This window comes from Solanum stenotomum, chromosome 2, assembly GCF_019186545.1.
Source record: "Solanum stenotomum isolate F172 chromosome 2, ASM1918654v1, whole genome shotgun sequence".
In the NCBI taxonomy this organism is placed as follows: Eukaryota; Viridiplantae; Streptophyta; class Magnoliopsida; order Solanales; family Solanaceae; genus Solanum; species Solanum stenotomum.
In genome coordinates, this window is record NC_064283.1 from 3,203,466 (window position 1) to 3,225,427 (window position 21,962).

The 21,962-nt window shown below is 34.5% G+C and overlaps 3 protein-coding genes across 3 annotated transcripts; 1 reads left to right on the forward strand and 2 right to left on the reverse strand.

Moving 5' to 3' along the window:
- Positions 1–728: 728 nt before the first annotated feature.
- LOC125855368 (nucleobase-ascorbate transporter 3) lies at positions 729–7,899 on the forward strand. Its single transcript, XM_049535088.1, has 14 exons — positions 729–1,253; positions 3,351–3,448; positions 3,534–3,710; positions 5,215–5,315; positions 5,482–5,557; positions 5,648–5,707; positions 5,787–5,971; positions 6,049–6,145; positions 6,450–6,536; positions 6,661–6,719; positions 6,913–7,004; positions 7,114–7,191; positions 7,275–7,435; positions 7,615–7,899. The coding sequence occupies exons 1-14, from the start codon at positions 1,094–1,096 to the stop codon at positions 7,831–7,833; spliced, it is 1,650 nt and encodes a 549-aa protein (XP_049391045.1). The 5' UTR covers positions 729–1,093; the 3' UTR covers positions 7,834–7,899.
- Positions 7,900–8,865: 966 nt separating this feature from the next.
- On the reverse strand, positions 8,866–12,494 carry LOC125854440 (probable disease resistance protein At4g33300). Its single transcript, XM_049533986.1, has 6 exons — positions 12,126–12,494; positions 11,587–12,005; positions 10,717–11,126; positions 10,264–10,619; positions 9,945–10,150; positions 8,866–9,857 (listed from the first exon to the last, which is right to left on the reverse strand). The coding sequence occupies exons 1-6, from the start codon at positions 12,398–12,400 to the stop codon at positions 9,025–9,027; spliced, it is 2,499 nt and encodes an 832-aa protein (XP_049389943.1). The 5' UTR covers positions 12,401–12,494; the 3' UTR covers positions 8,866–9,024.
- Positions 12,495–16,254: 3,760 nt separating this feature from the next.
- On the reverse strand, positions 16,255–19,733 carry LOC125856678 (protein OSB1, mitochondrial-like). Its single transcript, XM_049536274.1, has 4 exons — positions 19,343–19,733; positions 19,117–19,255; positions 17,576–17,657; positions 16,255–16,818 (listed from the first exon to the last, which is right to left on the reverse strand). The coding sequence occupies exons 1-4, from the start codon at positions 19,690–19,692 to the stop codon at positions 16,592–16,594; spliced, it is 798 nt and encodes a 265-aa protein (XP_049392231.1). The 5' UTR covers positions 19,693–19,733; the 3' UTR covers positions 16,255–16,591.
- Positions 19,734–21,962: the final 2,229 nt, after the last annotated feature.

The window sequence follows — 21,962 nt, forward strand, 5'->3', positions numbered from 1 at the left end:
TCAAAAAAAAAAAAAAAAAAAAAAGTGAATGATTTGTTTTTTATTGTGTGTCTATTTTCTTCCATAAAAGCCTTTTCCCTTTTCATCCTTCTTATATCTTTTAAAATTCTTAAACTCCTATTGTCCTTAACTTATTTAAATCAACTATTATTTTAGAGACCACGCATAAATATCTTCTAAACTATAATGATGAAATTATCAGTTACACATTTTAATTAGATAAGATTTTATTATTTTTAAATCTTAAATATATTTATTAGAAAAGTATTGGAAACACTCTTAAACTTAAAGCGAATTATTAGTTTTATTTTCCTTGTATTGACAGCCTTAAAATAACTCTTTACTTGATTAATTAAATTTAGATTCACCCCTAATTTGCCACATGACATATCAAATGGTTTCAAATTCTTATAGAAGTATGAAATTCTTAATAAAAAACTAAAAGAAGTGTTGAAAACACTCATAAACTTGACGAGAATATAGGGGTGTATTTCACTCAGATCGCAAGATTAGAGGTGTAATTAAGTTCAGTTAGTCAACTAAAAAAGTGTTTTAAGACTATTAATAATTTAAAAATAAAATTAATAATTTACGTCATTAAAAAAGTACAAAAGTGTCAATGTCGTAAATAACTGAAGAATCAAGTGTACTTACAAAGTAGGACATCGAAATTCGTGGAACCCACGCGGGATGTCTCCTTCCTTCCCATGCTATGCGTTATGTTCCTCGAAAATAACAAATACCTTAACCAGTTTACGTTAAAAATGTAATCTTTTTTCCCTCCTCTTATTATCCCTTCTCAGAAATAAATAAAAATAGATTATAACTATAGAGTACTAAAAAATAATAATTTAAAAATAAAATAAAAATGGGGTGTCTATTATCTGCATGTTTCAGTACTTATTAATCTCAAAATCTGATCTTGAGGATTTAAATTTCATTTACTGTTGTAATTAATGTTTGTCATTTCAAGAAAAGGGAAAAAAGACTCAATTTTTAAGCTCAGATTTCATGTCGGTGCTGATTCTTGGAAACTAAGTTTAAAGATTCCACCTTTAGCCCCATTCTTTAGATTTTTTTGAGAGAGAGAATTATGGGGGAGACACATAATCATGAGCACAACCACCAGCCACCGCCGCAACAGGCGGCGGCGCCACCAGCAATGCCACTTGGTTCAGCCAGAGGACCTATGTTTCCTCCGGCAGAGCAACTACTTCAGCTTCACTATTGCATACACTCAAATCCTTCTTGGCGTTAGTATTCTTTTTCATTTCTTTAATTTTAGCTATTTATATGCCTTACTGAAAAGATAAAGAGGAAAAATTGACACTTTGTTTTGTTAAAGTTTGTGTCTTTTTCATTCTTGGGTTTGGTTGAATTTTATAATCTTAAAGTATTGGGATTGAAATTGATGTTTTTGTTGTAAAGTTTGTGTTTTTATTTTCTTGGTTAGGGAGAATTGTAAAATCTAAAAGTAAGAATTTTGCTGAACAAGAATCTACTTGTAAATATAAAGATGAAAAATTGACACCTTCCTTTTTGTGAAGTTTGTGTTTTCATTTTCATGGTTTGAGTGAATTTTAAAATCTAAAAGTATTCCTACTGAAAACCTTTTTGCTGAACAAGAATCAACTTGTAAAAGGTTCAACCTTTCTATGGTCTCTTTTTTTAAATATATCTATGTTTTAGTTTCTGACTGTTGGAACTTGTGTGCTGTTGTTATCTTTGAGAAAGTAAAGCTTCTTTGCTGAGGTCCTTTTTGTATTCTTTTCTTTGGTACAAATTATTCGATTCTAATTCTCTATACAATCTAGCTCTCTTTGCTCTTATTGTGAGAGAATCACGAAAACAAGAGAGGTTGAATTGTTCCGGTTATAGTAAGATTAACTGTCAGAATAGTGAATTACTGAAGAGTTATGTCTCCCTTCCAACGGGGAGAATTGATAACTTGGAGGTTTCCTCGAGCAGGACAGCAATGGAAATGGGATTGATCAAAATACCCCAATAATGTTGCCAACTTGAGCTAATCCCCAGACTGTGAACCTATATTGACATCGCTTGCCAAGCTCCGATGACATTACTTAGTTTACTCATTTTGCTCATCAATTATTAATGTGAGCTATGAATTCAGTGAAGAGAGTCCCTTTCATGTGCGCCAGTAGAATTAGATAAGCCTGTCAGAGGTTTTCTTCTTTTGCATGGAATGTGACGTTGCATGGGTATGGATCTACACTTTCTGATGCATTTTGGTTGCAAATATTTAATGTGGCACGGTGAATAATATATGTACAAATAAATTTAAAGCTATTCAGATGAGCCAAAGATTAGATAGACGAAAGGGCCGCTACCTTCCAAAAAGAGGAGATGATGAGGGAGGCATTTTCTCAAATGACGTAGGCCATCTTAATGAGCTTAATCGCTTCCAAGGGTAGTGGGGTTCAAGGATAATGAGGAAAAGGGAAAGTCTCTGCAGACGTTATCGACTTTAAATTCATTATAGCTTCTGAATCGTCCAAAACATGTAATGATCACTTCTTCATGTGAGTCAGTTGGTGCTTATGCTTTTATGACAATCGTCAGGTGAAGGAATCGGAATCATAGTAGGCATGGTGATTTTACAAAGCTCCCCATTCCTCCAATGTTTGGAGTTGAGATTGCTCCGACCGCCGAGTAAAATGTTTTTGTTTCTGGTATCTAGTTGAAACATGTTCTCTTTTTCTCTTGGGGAAGCTGTATATCATCTGAAGATTTAAGAATCGAACTGTTTATGGGGAGTTGAGTGGTGGCAATCTTCTTGCTTAAGATGCAGATGTATGAAATGTATCATGGAAGGCTTTCCATAAATGTGAAATTTGCATTCATACAATAAATAATTTCCCAACCGAAAGGAGTTGCAGTCTTTCCATGAAGTGACTGAATTCTGATAATGACAAAAGATCCTCTTAACCATTGCTAGATTTCCCTCAACATCACCTGCTTCAGCTAAAGGACAATTCTTGTATTTTACCATCCGTAGGAATATACTTTTGATAGAACAAATGTTTCCTATCGAGCAATAAGATCTGGTTTGCACTTCTGTGTTTATGCCGCATATGGCCCTCTTGGAGCAATCGCTTCTGATTATATTTGCCTTGTTCCTGTAAATTGGAATTTTTACTTGTTATCAAATAAAGAAATAAAAGAATTTCAGAAAACTGTGGCCATAGCAATTTCATGATCTAACTTATCCTCCCAAAGAATGATTTTACAATTTGAAGTTTCCACCACCTGTAAATGAGTTGCAGATTCTGAAACCTGATTATATTATTGGCCTTTTTCTCTAATCAGTTGCATGATTCTACATTTTGCAGCACAAACTGTTTTGCTGGCTTTCCAACACTACATAGTTATGCTTGGAACTACAGTAATGATTGCCACCGTGCTGGTACCTCAGATGGGTGGGGGTCCGGTATATCTCTAGCACTTCCCTTGTTTGTATTGGAGATACCTTTTCGATGTAATTGACATCGTGAGCTCTTTATCTTTATGAGCAGGGTGACAAAGCTCGAGTTATCCAGTCTTTGCTTTTCACTTCAGGAGTGAATACTCTTCTGCAAACGCTTTTTGGTACAAGACTTCCCACTGTGATGGGTCCGTCATTTGCTTACATCATATCAGCTCTGTCGGTCATTAACGATCTCTCTGACAGTACTTTCAGGAGTGAGCATCAGGTAATAAAATTTATTATTTAGGTATTATCTCTATTACTTGTATAATGTATTTTATGGAGACCTATCATTTTTCTTTTATCACACCCTTAGTAGGTCCATCCCCCTATTTCAGTGATTAGACACGGTTGAAGAATAATTTGAAGTTGTAGTAAACCAAATTTGTTTCGGACTTGATATTATTAGTTTATTCATTTCATGTCTAAATAGGATTTGTAGTCAGAATTATATAGTAGGTTTTTTATTATTTTAAATAGGGATATTGCTAGTTATTTTCATAATGCAGAGAGTAGTGGAGAATGGTAGAGAAGTCAAAGAAATGTATTGAGTTTATGAATAAATTATCTTTCGTCAAATTAGTAGCAGAGCTTCTACGATCTTGATAGAGAATCAAATACCTTGCACTGTTGGCGGACAGTACTAGCCAATATGTGTTGCCCGTCTGGCCAAGGCTTATGTTGTTGAACTCATAGACAGTTGTCAACAAAGAGTTAGATTGTTTATAGGCAGGTTCAAGAATTATGTTCATGAACTCTTGTCTGGTCTTGTTCTAATTTTTCTAAGATCATAAATTCAGTTAAATCATACATCACCTTACCTTTATTACTCTAATATTAATTCTTTGATATTGTATGGTGGATTTTATTTTTGCTTTCTTAAATTATACTGATAAGATCCAATGTAAGTCGGCTAGAATCATAGGTTTAAATAAAAAGTGGATATCTAAAGCAGTCCGCTGATAAGGCAAAACTTTCATTTCTTTGAATTTCTTGATCTCAGTGGGAAATCTAATCTGAAAAATATAGTTTTCCTTCACTTGTTCAAAAGTGAGATTAGTGGAAAGCAGAAGTACAATAGAAGACAAGATATTCTCATATACGAAACTGCTGATGAAATCATAGTCGTATCAATTTAAGATAAGCAAGCCCTATTTGGGGGATAAGCTTAATGTTTTACATGACGGAGCTACCAGATGACTACTTTTTGTTGGGTAAGTAGCTTGTTCCGAGATAAATTCTTTGTTTATAGATGATATTCGATGACAAGATGTTCTCCCGTACAAAAAAAAACTGATAGGTATCATAGTGGAAGACAAGATTATACGCAGAAATGATGATGAAATTTTAATCTTGTTTAAGAATTAGGATAAGTCAAAGCCACAGCTTGAAGAATAAAAAAAGACATGGTGTCCTAGAAGGCCTTTAGTGCGTGTTCTTGGAATTACATAGAGTGCATGAATCTTACAGTCGAAGCATGCTGCTTCCATGGATCTACTTCTCTCGTGAAGAAACAGAAAAATTACTTTAATCTACTTCTCACATTCACCATGCCCATAATGATTAAGCACCATGGTTTCAGATTCTGGCTTTACTTCCTCTGTGTTTTACCTCAAAGTTTGGGGGTTTGTGTTGTTAATGTGAACTGTGAAGTATGTTGTCAATGCTCATGACCGGGGGTAATTACTGATGATATCTCTAATGCATTACCCTCATATTGTTGTTTGTAGAGATTCGAGCACACTATGAGAGCTATTCAAGGGTCACTCATAGTGTCTTCCATTATCAACATAATACTTGGATATGGCCAAGTTTGGGGAAAACTTACGAGGTAAGTTGTGTTTTCTGCTTCTGAATACTTATTAAAAGGACCATTAGTTTTGGTTTTGATCTTTGGAATTGTCTTTCTGTCTTTCCATTGCCTTCCCATTATGTTTCATCGTTTTATTACTTCTCCTGTTGGAGGTATGACATGCCATCCTTCTTCATGTCTGCAGGTTTTTCAGTCCTGTTGTCATTACACCACTTGTCTGTGTTGTAGGTCTTGGTTTGTCTGCTAGGGCCTTTCCTCAGGTATTATATCCCAAATATCTAAAAGTTTCATTACTCGAAGAGTTGCATAAACCTCATCCAGTTTTCTTTATGATCCTATAATTTGATCAGGTGGCTGATTGTATAGAGATTGGCCTTCCCATGTTAATTCTACTTGTCATTTCCCAGCAGGTAATATATTTCATCGACTGTATTTTTTATTTTCTTTCGCTTTACTGGAAGATTGTAATGTTGGTCAAGTCATCTGCAGTATATGCAACGTGTACATCCAGTTGCCCAATCCATACTTGAAAGGTTTGCTTTGCTCCTCTGCATTGGGCTTATCTGGGCTTTTGCTGCTATTCTTACTGTTGCCGGTGCTTACAACCATGTGAAGGAGCAAACTAAGATGAGCTGCCGAATTGACCATTCGTTCCTCTTGTCATCGGCTCCATGGTACTCAGCTGGATTAAATAATGACAATGTCTTCAGCTTTCTTTCTTCTTCTGACATGTATGTTTTGCTGCGTGTAGGATCAAAGTTCCTTACCCTTTCCAGTGGGGGACTCCCATATTCAGAGCTAGCCATGTCTTCGGAATGATGGGTGCTGCACTTGTATCATCAGCAGAGGTTCGCTTCTCATTTTAAATGTTGTTCCTTCCCCTTTGAATTAAATTTGCTTTTAGTAACACGAGTTTTAGTAATTGGTTCCACTAACAAATTACGGCTTTAGAAGAGAACCATACCCGAGGATTGTTTTCTGCTATAATCACTTAGTTGTCGTTCCCTCTAGCTATTTTGTTCACCTTTAAGTCTTCTATGTATATTCTTCTTGATCTTGCATCGATCCGAATCCGAATTGTTTGTGGCATCCACTTAAGCAGTTGTTGATGTTATGATCTCTTTCAAATTTACCTCTAATATTTATTTGCAGTCAACAGCAACTTTTTATGCTGCATCAAGGCTTTCAGGGGCGACACCCCCTCCGGCGCATGTTGTGAGTAGAAGCATTGGCTTACAGGTGTGACATCCACCAAGTGATTCAGCAATGCCTTCACTTGAGCACAATTTTTCTACTAATTTAACCCTCCGATTAACTCTTCTTCATTAGAAAGTCGTTCAGTTGTGGTTTGCTTCTTATCCAGGGTATAGGACAGCTCTTTGACGGGTTCTTTGGTGCTGTGGTTGGTACTACTGCATCTGTGTAAGGGTTTTGATCAATTTGGTTGATAAATAGTATCAATGGCATGCTTTTCAGTTAGATTTAGTTTATCTTGTTCCAAGTCTTTTACACTACATAACATCGGGGAACTCAGGTGTAGGCTACAGCCTAAAGCCACTTAAGTTTTAATATTGTGGTGCTTCATTCCTAATTTACGGATGATACAAAACTGCAGTGAAAATGTCGGCCTTCTGGGACTAACTCGTGTCGGGAGTAGAAGAGTTGTTCAGATTTCTACTGCTTTCATGATCTTCTTCTCCATATTTGGTTCGACATAAACTCTCCCTCCTTCTCTCCGCCACCCTGTCCCTTGCTTTCTTCATCTCAGATTATGTTTTACGACTAGTAATGATTAACGCAAGTTGTTATTATTCAGGAAAATTTGGAGCATTCTTTGCTCAAATTCCTTTGCCCATATTTGCAGCTATCTACTGCATCTTATACGGTATGGTAGGTAAGTGACTTCTCCCTTAGCAGCTTGTTGATCTTCTTGTCATCTAATTAACAATAACTAAAGAATGGAAGTATTTTCTGCAGCTGCTATTGGTATTTCCTTCATCCAATTTGCGAACAAAAACTCCATGCGGAATATATATGTGCTCGGAATCTCTCTATTCCTCGGTCTATCTATACCTCAATACTTCGTGATGAACACAGATATCACTGGTCATGGACCTGTTAGAACTCCAGCTGGATGGGTAAGAACCATTACTTCACATGATCCCTCGTTATAATTTTGTGATATGCATTTGACAGTAGATTTTAGGATAATGAGTTGTACTTGCAATTACCTTATAAGCGACTAGTTCATGTAGGCATTTCTTTTACACCATCATTGACAATCTAAAACTTAAAACTAGTCCAATGTTTTTTGCAGTTTAATGACATATTGAACACAATATTCTCTTCACCTCCTACTGTTGCAACGATTGTCGGGACAGTAGTAGACAACACACTCGAAGCAAGACACTCGTACGACGATAGAGGTGTTCCGTGGTTGGTTCCCTTCCAGAGGAGGAAAGGAGATAGCAGAAATGAGGAGTTTTATAGTTACCCTCTTAGAATTAATGAGTACATCCCAAGTAGATTTCTGTGATAACTTATACATCCATGTATATGACTGTATCAAATCTGTATGACAAAATTTATTTTTAGCTCACAACTTTAGTCCATTGTTTTTATTTACTTTTCAATTGTGACAAGAAATTTGTGAACATCAAACATTTAAGGCCTGCAGGTTTTGATGATGCATAACCAGTAGAATTTAAGTTTATATTTCTCATGTTATTAAGCAAAGTTTTTAGACAGCTGGAATATTAACCATGAATATGTTATTGCTGGGGGAGACCATAAGCTAATTCATATAAACATATACCTGTTAGGTTGTCTATTAAAACCGGAAAAGGTTATAAATGCTATTACAAAACTGTTTTAAAGAATATCTCGAAAACTCTATGAAGATCGAATTAAATCTTATGAGAATGTGGTTCCTTTGCCAACTTACCTTATGAAAATGAAGTCACACAAGAGTGGTTAACTAAAATGACATTTGTGCTCAATGTCTATGGGTCAAAAAATTCGTTGAAAGCAATATGTTGGATGTGAACACTACCAAATTTTGGTGGAAAATTTATCAAATTCTTTGAACAAACCTCACTTCTTTCCCAATCATCTCAAGAAAAAACTAGCAAAAGGTCCCCACATTTGATTTACTGAATCTTTTTGGTTCCATGAACCTCATTAAATAGTGTCTTTACTTTCATAGTTTCAGTGATCATGATAACTTATTAGCACCGTAGCAGGGTCCACACGTTTACTTCAACTATCATTTTCTGCTTCATGATGAAAAAAGGACTCCAAGATTTTAACTTCTTAAATTTTGAACCACGTTACTTCTCGTTGAATTTCTTACTATAAATGTAAAATTTGGACCAAACTGCCACGATGGATTCAGAATTTAAACGTTGCAAGTCTTGAATTGAGAGCGGGCGTACTAGAATGTATATCTCACCGGATTTACACTATCAACATAAACATGTTATAGCAGATAACTCGCCTTAGTCTTGGATTACCTGTGGTAATTTTGCTTCCAGCATTATGGTTTTAAAGTAAAAGGAAAGATCAGCTATTGAGATGTAGTCCATCTACATATTTACATATTGCTATATATTATTTACAAGAGATGCAATGAACCCCATGTAAAGGGGAAAATACAGAACTGGAAAATTGACTGAGCCTTACTACATTTACACGAAAGAAACCCAAGATAAGGGAATTGAAAACTTGATTACTGAGATAGCCAGTCAAGAGTATAGCACTCCTCGGCAACCTGTACACAGAGACCTGGTACAGCCTTCTCAACATCTTTCCATTGACAAAAAACTTCATCGTCACAAATAACACAACGTAATGATTCAAGAAAGGATAGAGCGCTTGGCAAACTGTCAATTTGAGGGCACTCCCTCATATCAATCTTCTCCAAGTTTCTACAGCAACCAATTGCTTCAGGGAGACATCTCAAACCAACACATTGTGAAATGTCAAGATACTTCAGCTTCACCAGATGACCAATTCCAGGGGGAAGCCTTTTCAGATGTGGACAGGCATATATCCTTAAAACTTGTAGAGTTTGTAATTCACCTAAATCAGATGGAAGTTCATAAAGACTATCACAATTAGTGATACTAAGGCTGTTGAGCTTATGCAACCGGCAAATACTTGATGGCAGCTTATTGAAGTTGATGCAATGATCCATTGTGAACTCAGAAAGCTGTGGGAACAAACCAGGGAGGTCCACATCTGACTCATCTAAGCTGTTTTTCATGTCACAAAGCACTAGAGATATCTTCCGCAAGTTATTGAGAGGATTTGTGGAGTCAGATAAGTGAGTGATGGATATCTTCTCGAACCAAAGGCTTCTCAAGTTGGTTAAATGACTGAATACAGACATGTTATGAAGAACTGCATTGCCAGCACTATAGTTTATGATTATCAATGCCCTTAGCTTTGGCATATTCTCCAGGAAAGGAGGCAAGAAGTACTCAGATGAGGCAAAATTGAGAATCAGTACTTCAGCTTTTGGGCAATCCATTCTGAACCAGTCCATTTCTCTCATTTCATCTGCATTAAAGAGAAATATTTCTGTTTATATCACATGATAAACTTTTCATTATTAAGCAATCAGCAGTAACCAAGGATCTAAAATACCTGTATGCACAGAGATAACTCGTGCATGGAAAGGTTCGTCCACATTTCTTTCCCATTCTCTTGGAAAGCTTACGTCTCTTCGTGGCATAACCAATCGCTTTCTCTGATTTATATCATCACGGTTGCTCATCTGAATTGCTAGGTCTCGTAATACATCATGCTGAAACACCGATATCTCATAGTAACTTGTATACATGTCTCCAGCTCTGCCACATGAAGACCACATTGAAGACTATCAACATATTGATTTTTTCCATAAACAATCACCTTCTAACAAAAATTAAAAGATTGTTTGAGGAGATTTGAGTCCACCGCTTACCGTGCATCTTTGACTAGATTTAGGAGATTTTTGTCTGAAAGTTCAACAAGAATGTGAAAAGCCTCCTCCTCATCAATATCATGTAGCTCCACCCACATGTTAATTAGAACATCAAGAGGAATCCTTTTGTCTTCTGGGAAAGCACCCAAGTCCAGGAAACACTCTCTCACCTTCTCAGGCAAACAGTCAATACTCAATTTCATTCGCTCAAGCAACTGCAGTTCATGAGACTCGCAGACAGGTTGGCATCGTGATAATCTGTTTTTTGCACTTATCCAGAACATCTCAGGTTTTCCCTTTAATGAAGATCCAATGACCTTAAGAGCCAAAGGAAGCCCTTCACATTCATCCACAATCTAAAAAGTCCAAGCAGCTTTAGTTAGCTTAACTCAAGTATAACAAGAAGTTTTTGCAAAGAAAAACTAATATGCTGCCAAAAACATACACTAATACCTCTTTGACAAGCTTTTGGCTGAAACCACGCGGAAAGGAATTGTGTCCAAATGCAAAATGGCATAATAAGGACATAGCTTCATCTTCCCTTAACAACTCTAAATCATAAATACAGTCGATGATTGATGGAGGAAACTTGATACGCGATACAACTAGGATCTTGCAGCCGGGGATCTTGAAAATTAGTGGCTCTAGCACAGATGCAGACCACACATCATCAAGAATCAAGAGTACTGGGGATGCAGATTTCGTATTCCATTGGTACTGTAGGTTCCACTGGGGTAACATCTCCCCATATCCATAGCCATGGAGATTGCACCCTGATATCTTTTCCCAAATCATTTTCCTTAATTGCTCCACGTTTGGAGATTGAGAAACAGTGAAAAAGAAAATCTTGTCCTTGAAATAACCTGGAACAACATGGCCCAGACACCATACCATTATTTAAAGAAAAGGTTTTTAAGACCAATTTAAACTGTATTCCAATCAAAACTTTTGATGAGTCCTTTACATGCAAAATTGATCTCTATTAGAATTCAACTGATAAAACAGAGATAATAGCCAATAGAGTTTTCAACTTTTATCCACTGTTCATCCGCAACAGAAGAGTAAAAACAAAATGAAATGAGAAACTTTTGTGTGATTATTAACTTCTAATAACTCGATCATCAGCAACGCAAAACATGAGTTGATTTCACGGATGTCCACTCAACTAATAGTTAATATCTAATAAAGCCACTTTCTTTGCATCAGAATCAAGAACGAAAAGTGATAGATAATAACTATTAGTTGATTAACCTTTCGAGAAATCAACCCCGCAAAAAGCTAAAGTACTCTACATGAGAAACTTTTCTGGGATTAATTACTTACTTTTAACTTGATCATCTTTACAAATCTCTTTAGCCAAGGTAGTTTTGCCACTACCTCCAATTCCACAAATCTCAAACACACCTCTATCCTGTTCACCCATCAGCATCTCCTTCACTTTCCTCTTCCCCAATTCAATCCCAGCACCTAAATTTACAAAACTATGCTCAAACCATTTCTCATCTTCTTCCATTCTTTTCACAGCTTCCCCTAAACACCCTCCTCCTCCACCACCACCACCACTACTATCGTCAACTCCGATTTTTATAGCTTTAAGCCTATGCTCAAGCACGTCAAATCTCTGCTCCATACTAAACCTAACATGATGAACATCCGCTAGTACATGAGCTTGCATTGTAACTTGCATGAACCTCGCTACTCTTTTCTCCAGCCTCTCCATTTTCCTAGCCAACTGTAGGTTCCTGTATCAAGGCATAATATAAATTAAGTAATTTCTAACAGATTCGCACAATTCAATAACCCTAATTAGAGCAGGAAGAGGTTCAATTCACTGTAATTAGAGTCGAATGAGAAGGTGACACCTGTACATGTTCCAACGGCCGGAGTGGATAACTTTTCCGGCGAGTTCGTAACCATCTCGGAGAAGTTTGGAGAAATCGTCGATCTGAGTTTGACGTATCTGTGGAAGTTCAACACCGGTTTGTTTGATTTCTTGGATGATTGGAAGGAGACCATTGATGCTGTCGATGAGATTCTCGGCGCTTGAACGGCATAAGGTGGATTTTTTAACTATTAGCAGAAGGTTTTTTATGAGTTCGGTGGTGATTTCGCCGACGAAAAAGTCCGTCACCGCCATGTTTGGGGACTTCAAACTGATTTTACATTCTGCTTGAAGAAGTTGAAGTTTTGAGTGATGTTATTATGCTACTGGAGTACTATGTTAAATGACAAATTTAACCCTCCCAATTTTTTTTTCCAGTTATATATTTTGTGTAATTACAAAAACTATAAATAAAGTAAAATATCAAAAATGGTGTCTGAGAAAGGTAAAGAATACATAGATCAAACTAGTACTTCATAGAGTAAAAGAAGTTTTTTTCTGAAGATTTTCCGCTCAAATATAACAAATTTAAATATAAAGAAGAAAATATTAAAAAACATATAACAACAGCTAATAAGGAAAATAATGTAAAGAAACAATATATATATATATATGACAAGAAAAATAAAAATAAAATAAAGGGTGAAAGATATTAAAAACAAGAACTACTCCTATAAGAATATGTTAAGCCCTTCTTGTTTTGTTTAATAAACGTACTTTAAATCTATCTATATATAATAGGAGAAGAAAAAACGCTTACGTGTCAGCACCACAAAAAATATAATTTTTAAATAAATAAATGTTATCGAAAGAATATTTATTTTATCTTAACAATTAACATAATTAATGCAACCGAGTTGGTTACCAAAGTCTGATAATGACCATTCTGTTAAATTTCTTAAGAATGTTTTTGGACTAATCCATTTTAATTATACTTTCTTTTGTTATATATATATATATGTTGCTTCATGGTGTAAGGAACAAGATTAGTACATCTTACCTAAAAATCAACATTATAATAAAGTCTCTAAACCTACTATCCAATCGCAACAAGTTAAATTAAATTACAATTCATCTAGATATTTTGTCGCTCTCGAATAACTCCCTGCTCCACTTATTTTATCCGATCACATTTCATGAGAGTTAAAAGGCATCATATCATCAACTTTAGCATAATTGAGTTCAGACCTAGTCTATGAGCACAATATGACCTCCAAGACTTGAGCATAATGGAGTCTAGTCCACCAGAAGAAAAACAAGTAAACAAGCCAGTTGTAGTATAAAGTTGAAAAAAAATCAGAAATTAAAGAAGGTTCTCATGGGGTGAGGGGTGCGGGGCAAAAATGGGAGAGGAAATTACAACGTTGAAATTAAATTTTCATCAATAATGTAAAAGTTATATAATGTGAAAGAACAGTGTTAGGTAGATCTCCTTGTACTACGAAGACTTATTATATTAATATTAATAATGTAAGTAATTTACTTTATATTCAATGACAAATGACAGTATAAATATTGTTCACGTAACTTAATGAAACTGTTTTGTAAGTACAGAAGCAACAATAAACTACAACACGGTTATTTGGGCCCATAATACCAATTGTCATTATCTGATTTAACAATAATTGTTTTAATCTGTAATTTTGCATCAATATTTTACTATAATTAAATAATTTCTCCCTTTGAATCTCCCGTCCAGTACAATAAATTCAACACTAATCTGAGACATATTACTAATTCGAGACTTAAAAAAAGTCTAATCATACCACTAATCATAAATTATTATCTCCAAGACTTTAAGATATTGGCACGATTGAGCTTGAAAATTAAGTCCGCATTCAAAACCCAAAAGTCCAAAAATCGTAATGACGCTTTTACTTTTTATAAAAAAGTTTATTGATTTGAAATTACAATTTATTAAAATTCACATCAAAAAATGTACTTTTATCTATTAAATATTGTAGCGACGTCACTAAACGTGACTTCTTGTCTCACTTTTATTTGAACTAACTAATTGTCAATCCACATCAAAAGGAAAACTAGGTTTACAAATGGTTGTAGTATAAAGATGAAACATGGAAGTAAAAGGTACGCAAATAAATTGATAATCTTTCATTGACATAGGCTACTAAAGAAATTAGACTCCGGTTATTCATATGGATCAATCCGGATATATATACTTTTCTAAATCATTGTATCGCTTTACAATATTATAAAAAAAAGAATAAACATCGATAATCTTTTTCCATTAAACCAAAAATTGAAACTCCTTCTTGTATCTCATTTAAGTGAAGTTCTTGGAAATAGATTCTTGCAGATGATATCTTTTAAAATTTAAAATGACTACTTTGTAATCGTTAGTAATTTATTTCTTTTTAAGTATGGCTAGACATTTTCTTTTAATTTTTATTAGGATACTAAAAATAGAACAAAGGAAGTGATTATTTTCTAATATTGGATGTGGTCCTTAGGTAAACCGACCCGGTCAACACGGCTATTAATGGGCCCATTTTACTTGAGGCTGCTAATACTGTTGCCCTGTCCCACAAGGACAATTGACTCACTAATTTGTCTAAGATGGCCAACGTGCACAAATATTCGATTTTGAGATTATCATTTAAATTATATTTATAGTGCATAATAATTTACAAATTTATTTATTTTAAAATAATATTACGTGGTGTCTGAAGTTAAACTTGATAAAGCTTAAGTTTCAGACAAAATGTTTGAAATTTAAAATGACTTGAAGTTTAGGCACATGTAGTCATTGTCTGAACTTTAGCATATGTGATTGTATTTAATCATTTTTGCTTGAAAGTTCATGAACCATTTTTGTTTGAGTTTCACTCCTATATAACTTCAGATATTGTGTCGGAAGTTAAGTTTGATAAACCTTAATTCAAATACCAGATGTTTGAAGTTGTATCAAAGTTGGTAGTTGTGTAAAAAAACTAAAAAGAAATGAATGCTACAAGTTAAATTGTAGTGTTCAAAAATATCTAAAAATCTATACGTCTAAGATTTGCTTTGAGACCTGATTGATTCAAACTCGCATTGGAAGGTTCACTTTGAGGACAACCATTTCCTATCAAAGGCGACTAGATATATTCACAATATTTGAATCTATATTCTCTGATTTAAGATGGAGGAATACTTATCACTCCACCACAAATTTTACGAGATGGAAGGAAACATTAATATGCATCATGGAATTGTAAGTACTAGATTATAGGTTAAATTCATCTTCCTAAGATTAAAAATCTACATAACTTTGTATTTGGTTGACAATATACATTCAATTATACAAAAAAAAAAAATTATATATTACTTTATGCGAGATAGAACATAAAATAAAATATCAAACTACATAATTACTCTTAAAATATGCGATATTTCATGTACTTTTACTCATCACATAATTAAAGGATATATAATATTATAGACTATAGTAATAATTGTCATTTTAGACCAATGGATAAATTAACTTATCGTATATTGGCATACCATGACTTTTCTTTCACTATATATTTGGACATATATTAGGGACTTAAGAAGTTCAAATTGGATACGAAAGTCTATAAAAGTCATCCTAATAAAGACTCAAAATGGTAGGTTCATTATTTTGTATTCCACTGATGAAGTGAAAAATTGAACTATAGGAGATAAGAAATGATTTTCCCCACCAAATACATCAATTATTTACGCACATAAACCTTTGCTTCGAAAAATTTCACGATATATTTTGAATTCTCCTAATAAAAATCTTGATTTTTTATGATAAATTTAACCCGACTTATTTCATAGTCAACACTAAAGAATTTTCTAACTCACTTCAATTATCTGATTATAGTGTTTTACAAGTGTATTAACACTTAAATCCTTCTGGAAGACTATATAAAAAATATCTATACCTCAAAATATCCCATATATAAATAGGGAAATGCTTAAATTTGCCATGTATTACTAGGCATACAAGAAATACTTTGTCTCGTATTTGCCCTTATTTTTATTAACTTAACTATAAGCTCCCACGCAAAATAATGACGAAGGAACTGATCCTCGATATGAACTCGATAAGCATAGTGTTCATGAGACGAACCAGCATACGTTGGTAACATGGAAACGGTCAAGAAATTTCATATTACAAGTATTGATCTTACAAGAAGCTTATGTACAAGACATATTTTTCAAGAAGCAGCACTAAACAACTAGTACTACTGCTAAGATTACATAACTTGTGACATAAACAAACAGTGGCTTTCTTCTCATTTATAATGGGGATAGATCCTGTTCTATTTACCAAAGCAAGTTGTATTATACGAAGTATGCACATAGCCAACAGTACCTTTGATGTTTGTGAAGACCCGTGGAACTTCTCTTCGACCAGGTTTCAGCATTGGTCTGGACCCTTCAAAAGGACATGTCTTTGATGGAGCTTAATTGTTCTTAGAAACTTTCGTAAGAAAATCTTGAATCTAGGATATCCAACTGTCTTTTTATCCATGGTGGATCATCTGTCCTGAGCCAGAGAACTTCACCAGTATCTCTGTTCTTAAAGTCTGGGTATTTAGGATTGACTTTACTCTTCCTGAAGTCCATCCATTCAAAAGGGCTAGCTAAGAAAATTTGCCACAATTGGATCCGGTTCCTGTAGTTCTCCAATTCATCTTCACCTGAGAACGCAAGTAAATGGATCCAGAAATGAGTTAACGAGTTCGAAGAAGCATATATATGTAGGATCAACAAATTTCAATACCCAACATGCACAGTCCTGCACCGTCAATCACTCTAAAGCTTGATTGATTGGATTACTGGGCAACCAAGCATTTTGGTTTAGTGCTAAAAAAAGTGTCAAATGATTCAGAACATCATCCAAAGCAGCAAATTGTTGGAGGATTTTCTGAGCAAGTTCATAGTTCAGTTCATGTCTCAATATCCCATTAGTTCCAATAATCAACCAAATGTAATGGTCATAGGGGGCAAGAGAACTATAAAAAACAGGATCACCAATACCTGGATTATGTGAGCATTTTATAAAGTCTTTTTAGTTGTTTATTCTTTCTGTTGTCAGGACAGAAATTCCCACCCCATCCATTTTAACTCGAAGAATTGAAAGGTGGAAGTGACAACGAGTATCTCACAATAAGGTGTATTTTCCTATACTTGGTAAAATCATACTTTTAGATTTTAAAATTAGGCTATAGTGAATGTGTCAAAAGTTAATATTTGATTTATATTACTTCTGAAGCTTCATTTTAGAAATTTAGAAGTTATCCTCCTACTGTCTGCTACTTTTCAATTATTCAGACATGCTGCATGTACAATGCTCTATTTAGGCCCATGGCACTCTGATATAGAAAATGTCTGCCAATTGGTTACAATCTATGAACATCATAACTAATAAAAAATGCTAGGAAAGGCAACATGTACCTCTTGATTCTTTCTTCTGAAATTCTGGGGTTGCTAAGGCTTGAACATCTGGAGTCACGAAATTTATTTCCTTCACATCTACCTTCACAAAAGAATCAGGACATGAAAACATGAAATGAAAACATTTTTGTGCAGCACAAGCTACATAAAAATATGGAAAAAGAAAAAGCATTTTGTTCAGCACAGGATCTCAAATTTACAAAAACACATCTAATGCGGGATCATGTTTTCTTGAGAGTATTTCTTGTTTCCATCCTTTTTGTTCTTTGAAGATCCAGGAGAAAATTTGACTGTTAATGAATAGGTGCACTTATGTCACAACTTCCTCTATTAGCCATTGTCTTTTAAGAGATATTCAAAGCTGATCATATCCCCCCACCCACCCGGAAAAAAAAGGCAACTCATATAGGAAAGCTAAACACCAAATGGCAGATGCAATTCTAATTAATCACTTCTCTGAAAGATAAAGTTGTGTGCTATGTCAAAGAGAATAAATGGAACGTTATAAGAAGACAACTGGGTTTCTCTTAATGAGTTGGCTATGCTGCAATAATACCATCACTCTCGTTATCATAGAATGTCACAATGCTACTAAATAGCAAAATAGATCGAGTTTGAAAGAGAATTGCATCTGAAGATGAATTCTTACAGAAATCTAAAACATTAATAAGCCAAAAGGCAGATAATGATAATCTCATGAGGAGTAAATAGACTTTGTGCACTTTTCTGTATCATTTTATCCTCGCCTCGGTGTCCCAACCAAAAAGGTCACTTAGTTCGTTAAACAAAAGAAAGGTACTTGCAACTTTGTAACCAAGTACTTCCTATACTCTTGTCCTCCTTATTGCAATTCAGTCGAGCTTTTTCAGAAATAACTGAAAGTTGTCATAGTCCTAGATCATAACACAATGGGCAGTCCTACGCTTGCTGGATAACCAACATGCCCAGGTCATTACTAACAATCCAAATTTCTCAACACAACACTAACGTATATTATATCTACCGAATCCAAATTACAACTGAGAATTGGAGCAAAGAGGTAATATTGAACAATACTAATGAGAAATAACATGGAAAAAGGTAACCAAAAGGAGATGAGATATTAGAACATAGAAGGGAGATGAGGGGATAACAGACTGAGCCAAAGCTTCAACATAATAGGCATAGAACTCTTCTTTCTAACACAATCCTTTTTAACCAATTGCTATTTAGGCCTGGATCCCAAATAAAACTCTCCAACATTTTACTTGGCCCAATAATACCAACCGAATCCGTCTCCTTCACCAATTCTAGCCCATAGGCCCTTACAAAAAATCAGCCACGTTAACAACAATCATTGCATGTTGTGGACAAAATACAAGGTAGGGAATCGAACCCTCAATAACAAGGCGAAAGTTTAGATAAACAAACAACTGAGCTACTAAGATTCCCTACATCATAGTTAACCTATAACAAATACTAGACAAATTTGTATCAAAGCTGTTAACCTATATCAAAGCTGAAATTTTTATCCAATTTTCACCATTTTTCTGGTTACAAACCTGGTATCTCATCTTATGTTTACCATTCTCATCAGTCTTGATGTATGATCCCAAATGACCCCAAACGTATACCAAGTCATTCGATTTCAAATGCTCCATTGACACTTCCGCTATTTCATCCCACATCTTCAACATAACTCTGCAGAGTGTTAAAATTTCTCAGACGATCACTCGATTAATAGTTATAGTAATTAATTTGCAAATAGTAGTTAAATTAGAGTCTCACTTAAAAGACGAACGGGATTGAGAAGAACCGGAGACACTGAGTAAAGTATGAACCCCAAAAGAGCCGTTTTTAGTGTTAACTCTTTTGAATGGGTAATCAATTTTTCCTATGAGACTGACGGAGTTATGGAGAAGCTGGTGTTGTTTTATGGTTGACGGGCGTTGGAATTTGAGGGTATGCTGATACACTGCACTTTCTTCGCCTTCACTATCGTCGCAGTAGAAATCCCCCGGCCGGTGAATATCCGCTGCTGCCGCCGCCGCTGAGGAGAAGTTCTGGTGTCGGAGAACTTGGGCGGCGGTTGAAGCTGCCCGTTTGAATACGGCGGAGGAACGGGCGGCTGCTGCCATGGAAATGTGGCAGCTTATTTTTTTTCGGCGGGTGTTTTGAGTCTCTTACAATCACTAATTAATCACATGTTTAATTATAACTAATTAAAAAGGAAAAGCTAATCAATCGGGTCGGTGCCCCGATGGATCGGCACCACTACTGATCTCGCGGGCCAAAAATTGAGTCCGGCCCAACTCTCTTAACATCTCCAACCCAACCCAACCCAACCCAGGTTTCTACCTTCTAATTCGGATTGGTTTTTTCATGGAAAAACTACATAATTAGACATACTTCACTTTGTATTATTATTATCTATACTTTCAATATATTACGCATCTTACCACTAATTAAGAGTTTTCTACCATTTATTAAAGAAGATACACTTAGATACATGTGTTATTGCTACTAGAGAGAGAGGCGAGCGAAATTCATTATGTATCCTAGATACATGTGAATCACACCGGATAGGAGAGTGTATTTGGTGTGATTCGTGTCTATCTAGTAGCTGGACGTACTAAAATTTGATATGATATCTAATATTACAAACTAGAGTGTATCTAGTAATTAACTCCTACATTAATGAGATTTACGTAAGTTTCCTTTTTTTATCAAGCTAGTTTTGGCCCAACTTGACCTTTTCTGACACCCAAAATAATGGATTATTTGCACAAATCAACACTAGATAACTTCAAATTTGATATTTAGCCGATTAAAGCTAGTCATCAGATGTTAGATTCAATTCTAACCTTTAAAAATTAATATATCACTTTTATTTTTATACAAACAAAATCAATGAAACAAATAATGGTATTCTTCAAGTTTCTTTAACTAAAACCAATGAAGAAGAAACTCCTGGCTAAATGTACACACTTTCACAACTTTTCTTAAGAGGTCAAAAATTAAATATGAGTCCTTTAATAATTGGTGAAAAGAAATTAGAACTTAAACTTTTTTTATATTGACAATATAAAAGAATTTCAATGATCAATCTAATTTGACTAGTTCAACTTACTTACATCATCTATGCATCTCTTATATGTTTCAAATTCTTAGTCAGTATGCTAATTAAAAAAGAGTATAGCTAAAAATGATTACAGTTACTAATTACTACTGTTGTTTTTTAGCTAATTGTATAGCTTACTTCATATTTTAATTTTTTAAAGAACTATTTAACCTACGCGCAAAGTGCAAACATAAGAGCTTTTTTTTTTGTCATTTTTTCCTCAATGGTCAAAACATCATATGTTTCACCAATTACAACTTCACAAGTTACACTTGTAATATACTCTAAAACTTTTTAGGAAAAGTAATGGCATTCCAAATAAATAAGAGAATCTTTTCTTCTTCTCTTTTTTTTTTCCCCACAAAAAACATCCTTTGTTAGTCATGATTCACGAGGTATGAAATATTGAATTTTGATGGAGTATGAACATAAAGAAAAGAAGAAGAGAGGATCAAAAATAGTATTTGGTTGTTACACATATTTCAAGTATATATATTCCAAATAATATTTCACATTACTATAGAGAGGACTTAAGATCCGTAAGTCACTACGATTTGAACTAAAGAAAAAAATAGCTTTTCAGATATTTTACATGTAAAAATAAAAAATAATAAGTAATTGTTAATGACCTAAAAAATCAACTCTCCCCCTTATTATAGCACGTCATTGCTATATCTTTAAAATTATTGTATCGACTTTGTTGTATTATTGTGTTCTTATAGACAACTTGATTTGATTATATAAAAAAAAACTTGCACAATGTGAAATAAATCAGATTTCCAACACAAGCACTGATATATATTATAAGATCACTGAATACAAGTTATAACTTAGAATCTGAGCAACAAAGGTAATAGCAACATTAACTAAGGAGATTATACAGAGTAAAAAGGTAATCAGAAGGGGATGAGATACTAAAATCGAGAATGGAAATGAGAGAAGCTTCGACATAATTTTCAGAACCGTTCTTCTAACTCCTAATCCTTTTTAACAAGATGTAAATGAGTCTGAATCCCAAATAAAACTCTCTAATAGCCCGTAGGCACTTACAGGGTCAATTTGGTTCACAACACAATATCTATGTAAAAAGAAATTGATGTCAAACAATGTAATATTTTCCTTAATATCCATGTATTTTACCTCGTATAATATGTTTCTTACTATGCATTCCAGATCAACAATTATTTCCTTTGTGTTAATTTATAGTATGTATTATTATATTTAAAATTATAAAATTGAAAATCGTTCTTAATTTTCTTTAATTTTGTCATTGGTTCCCCTCACCCA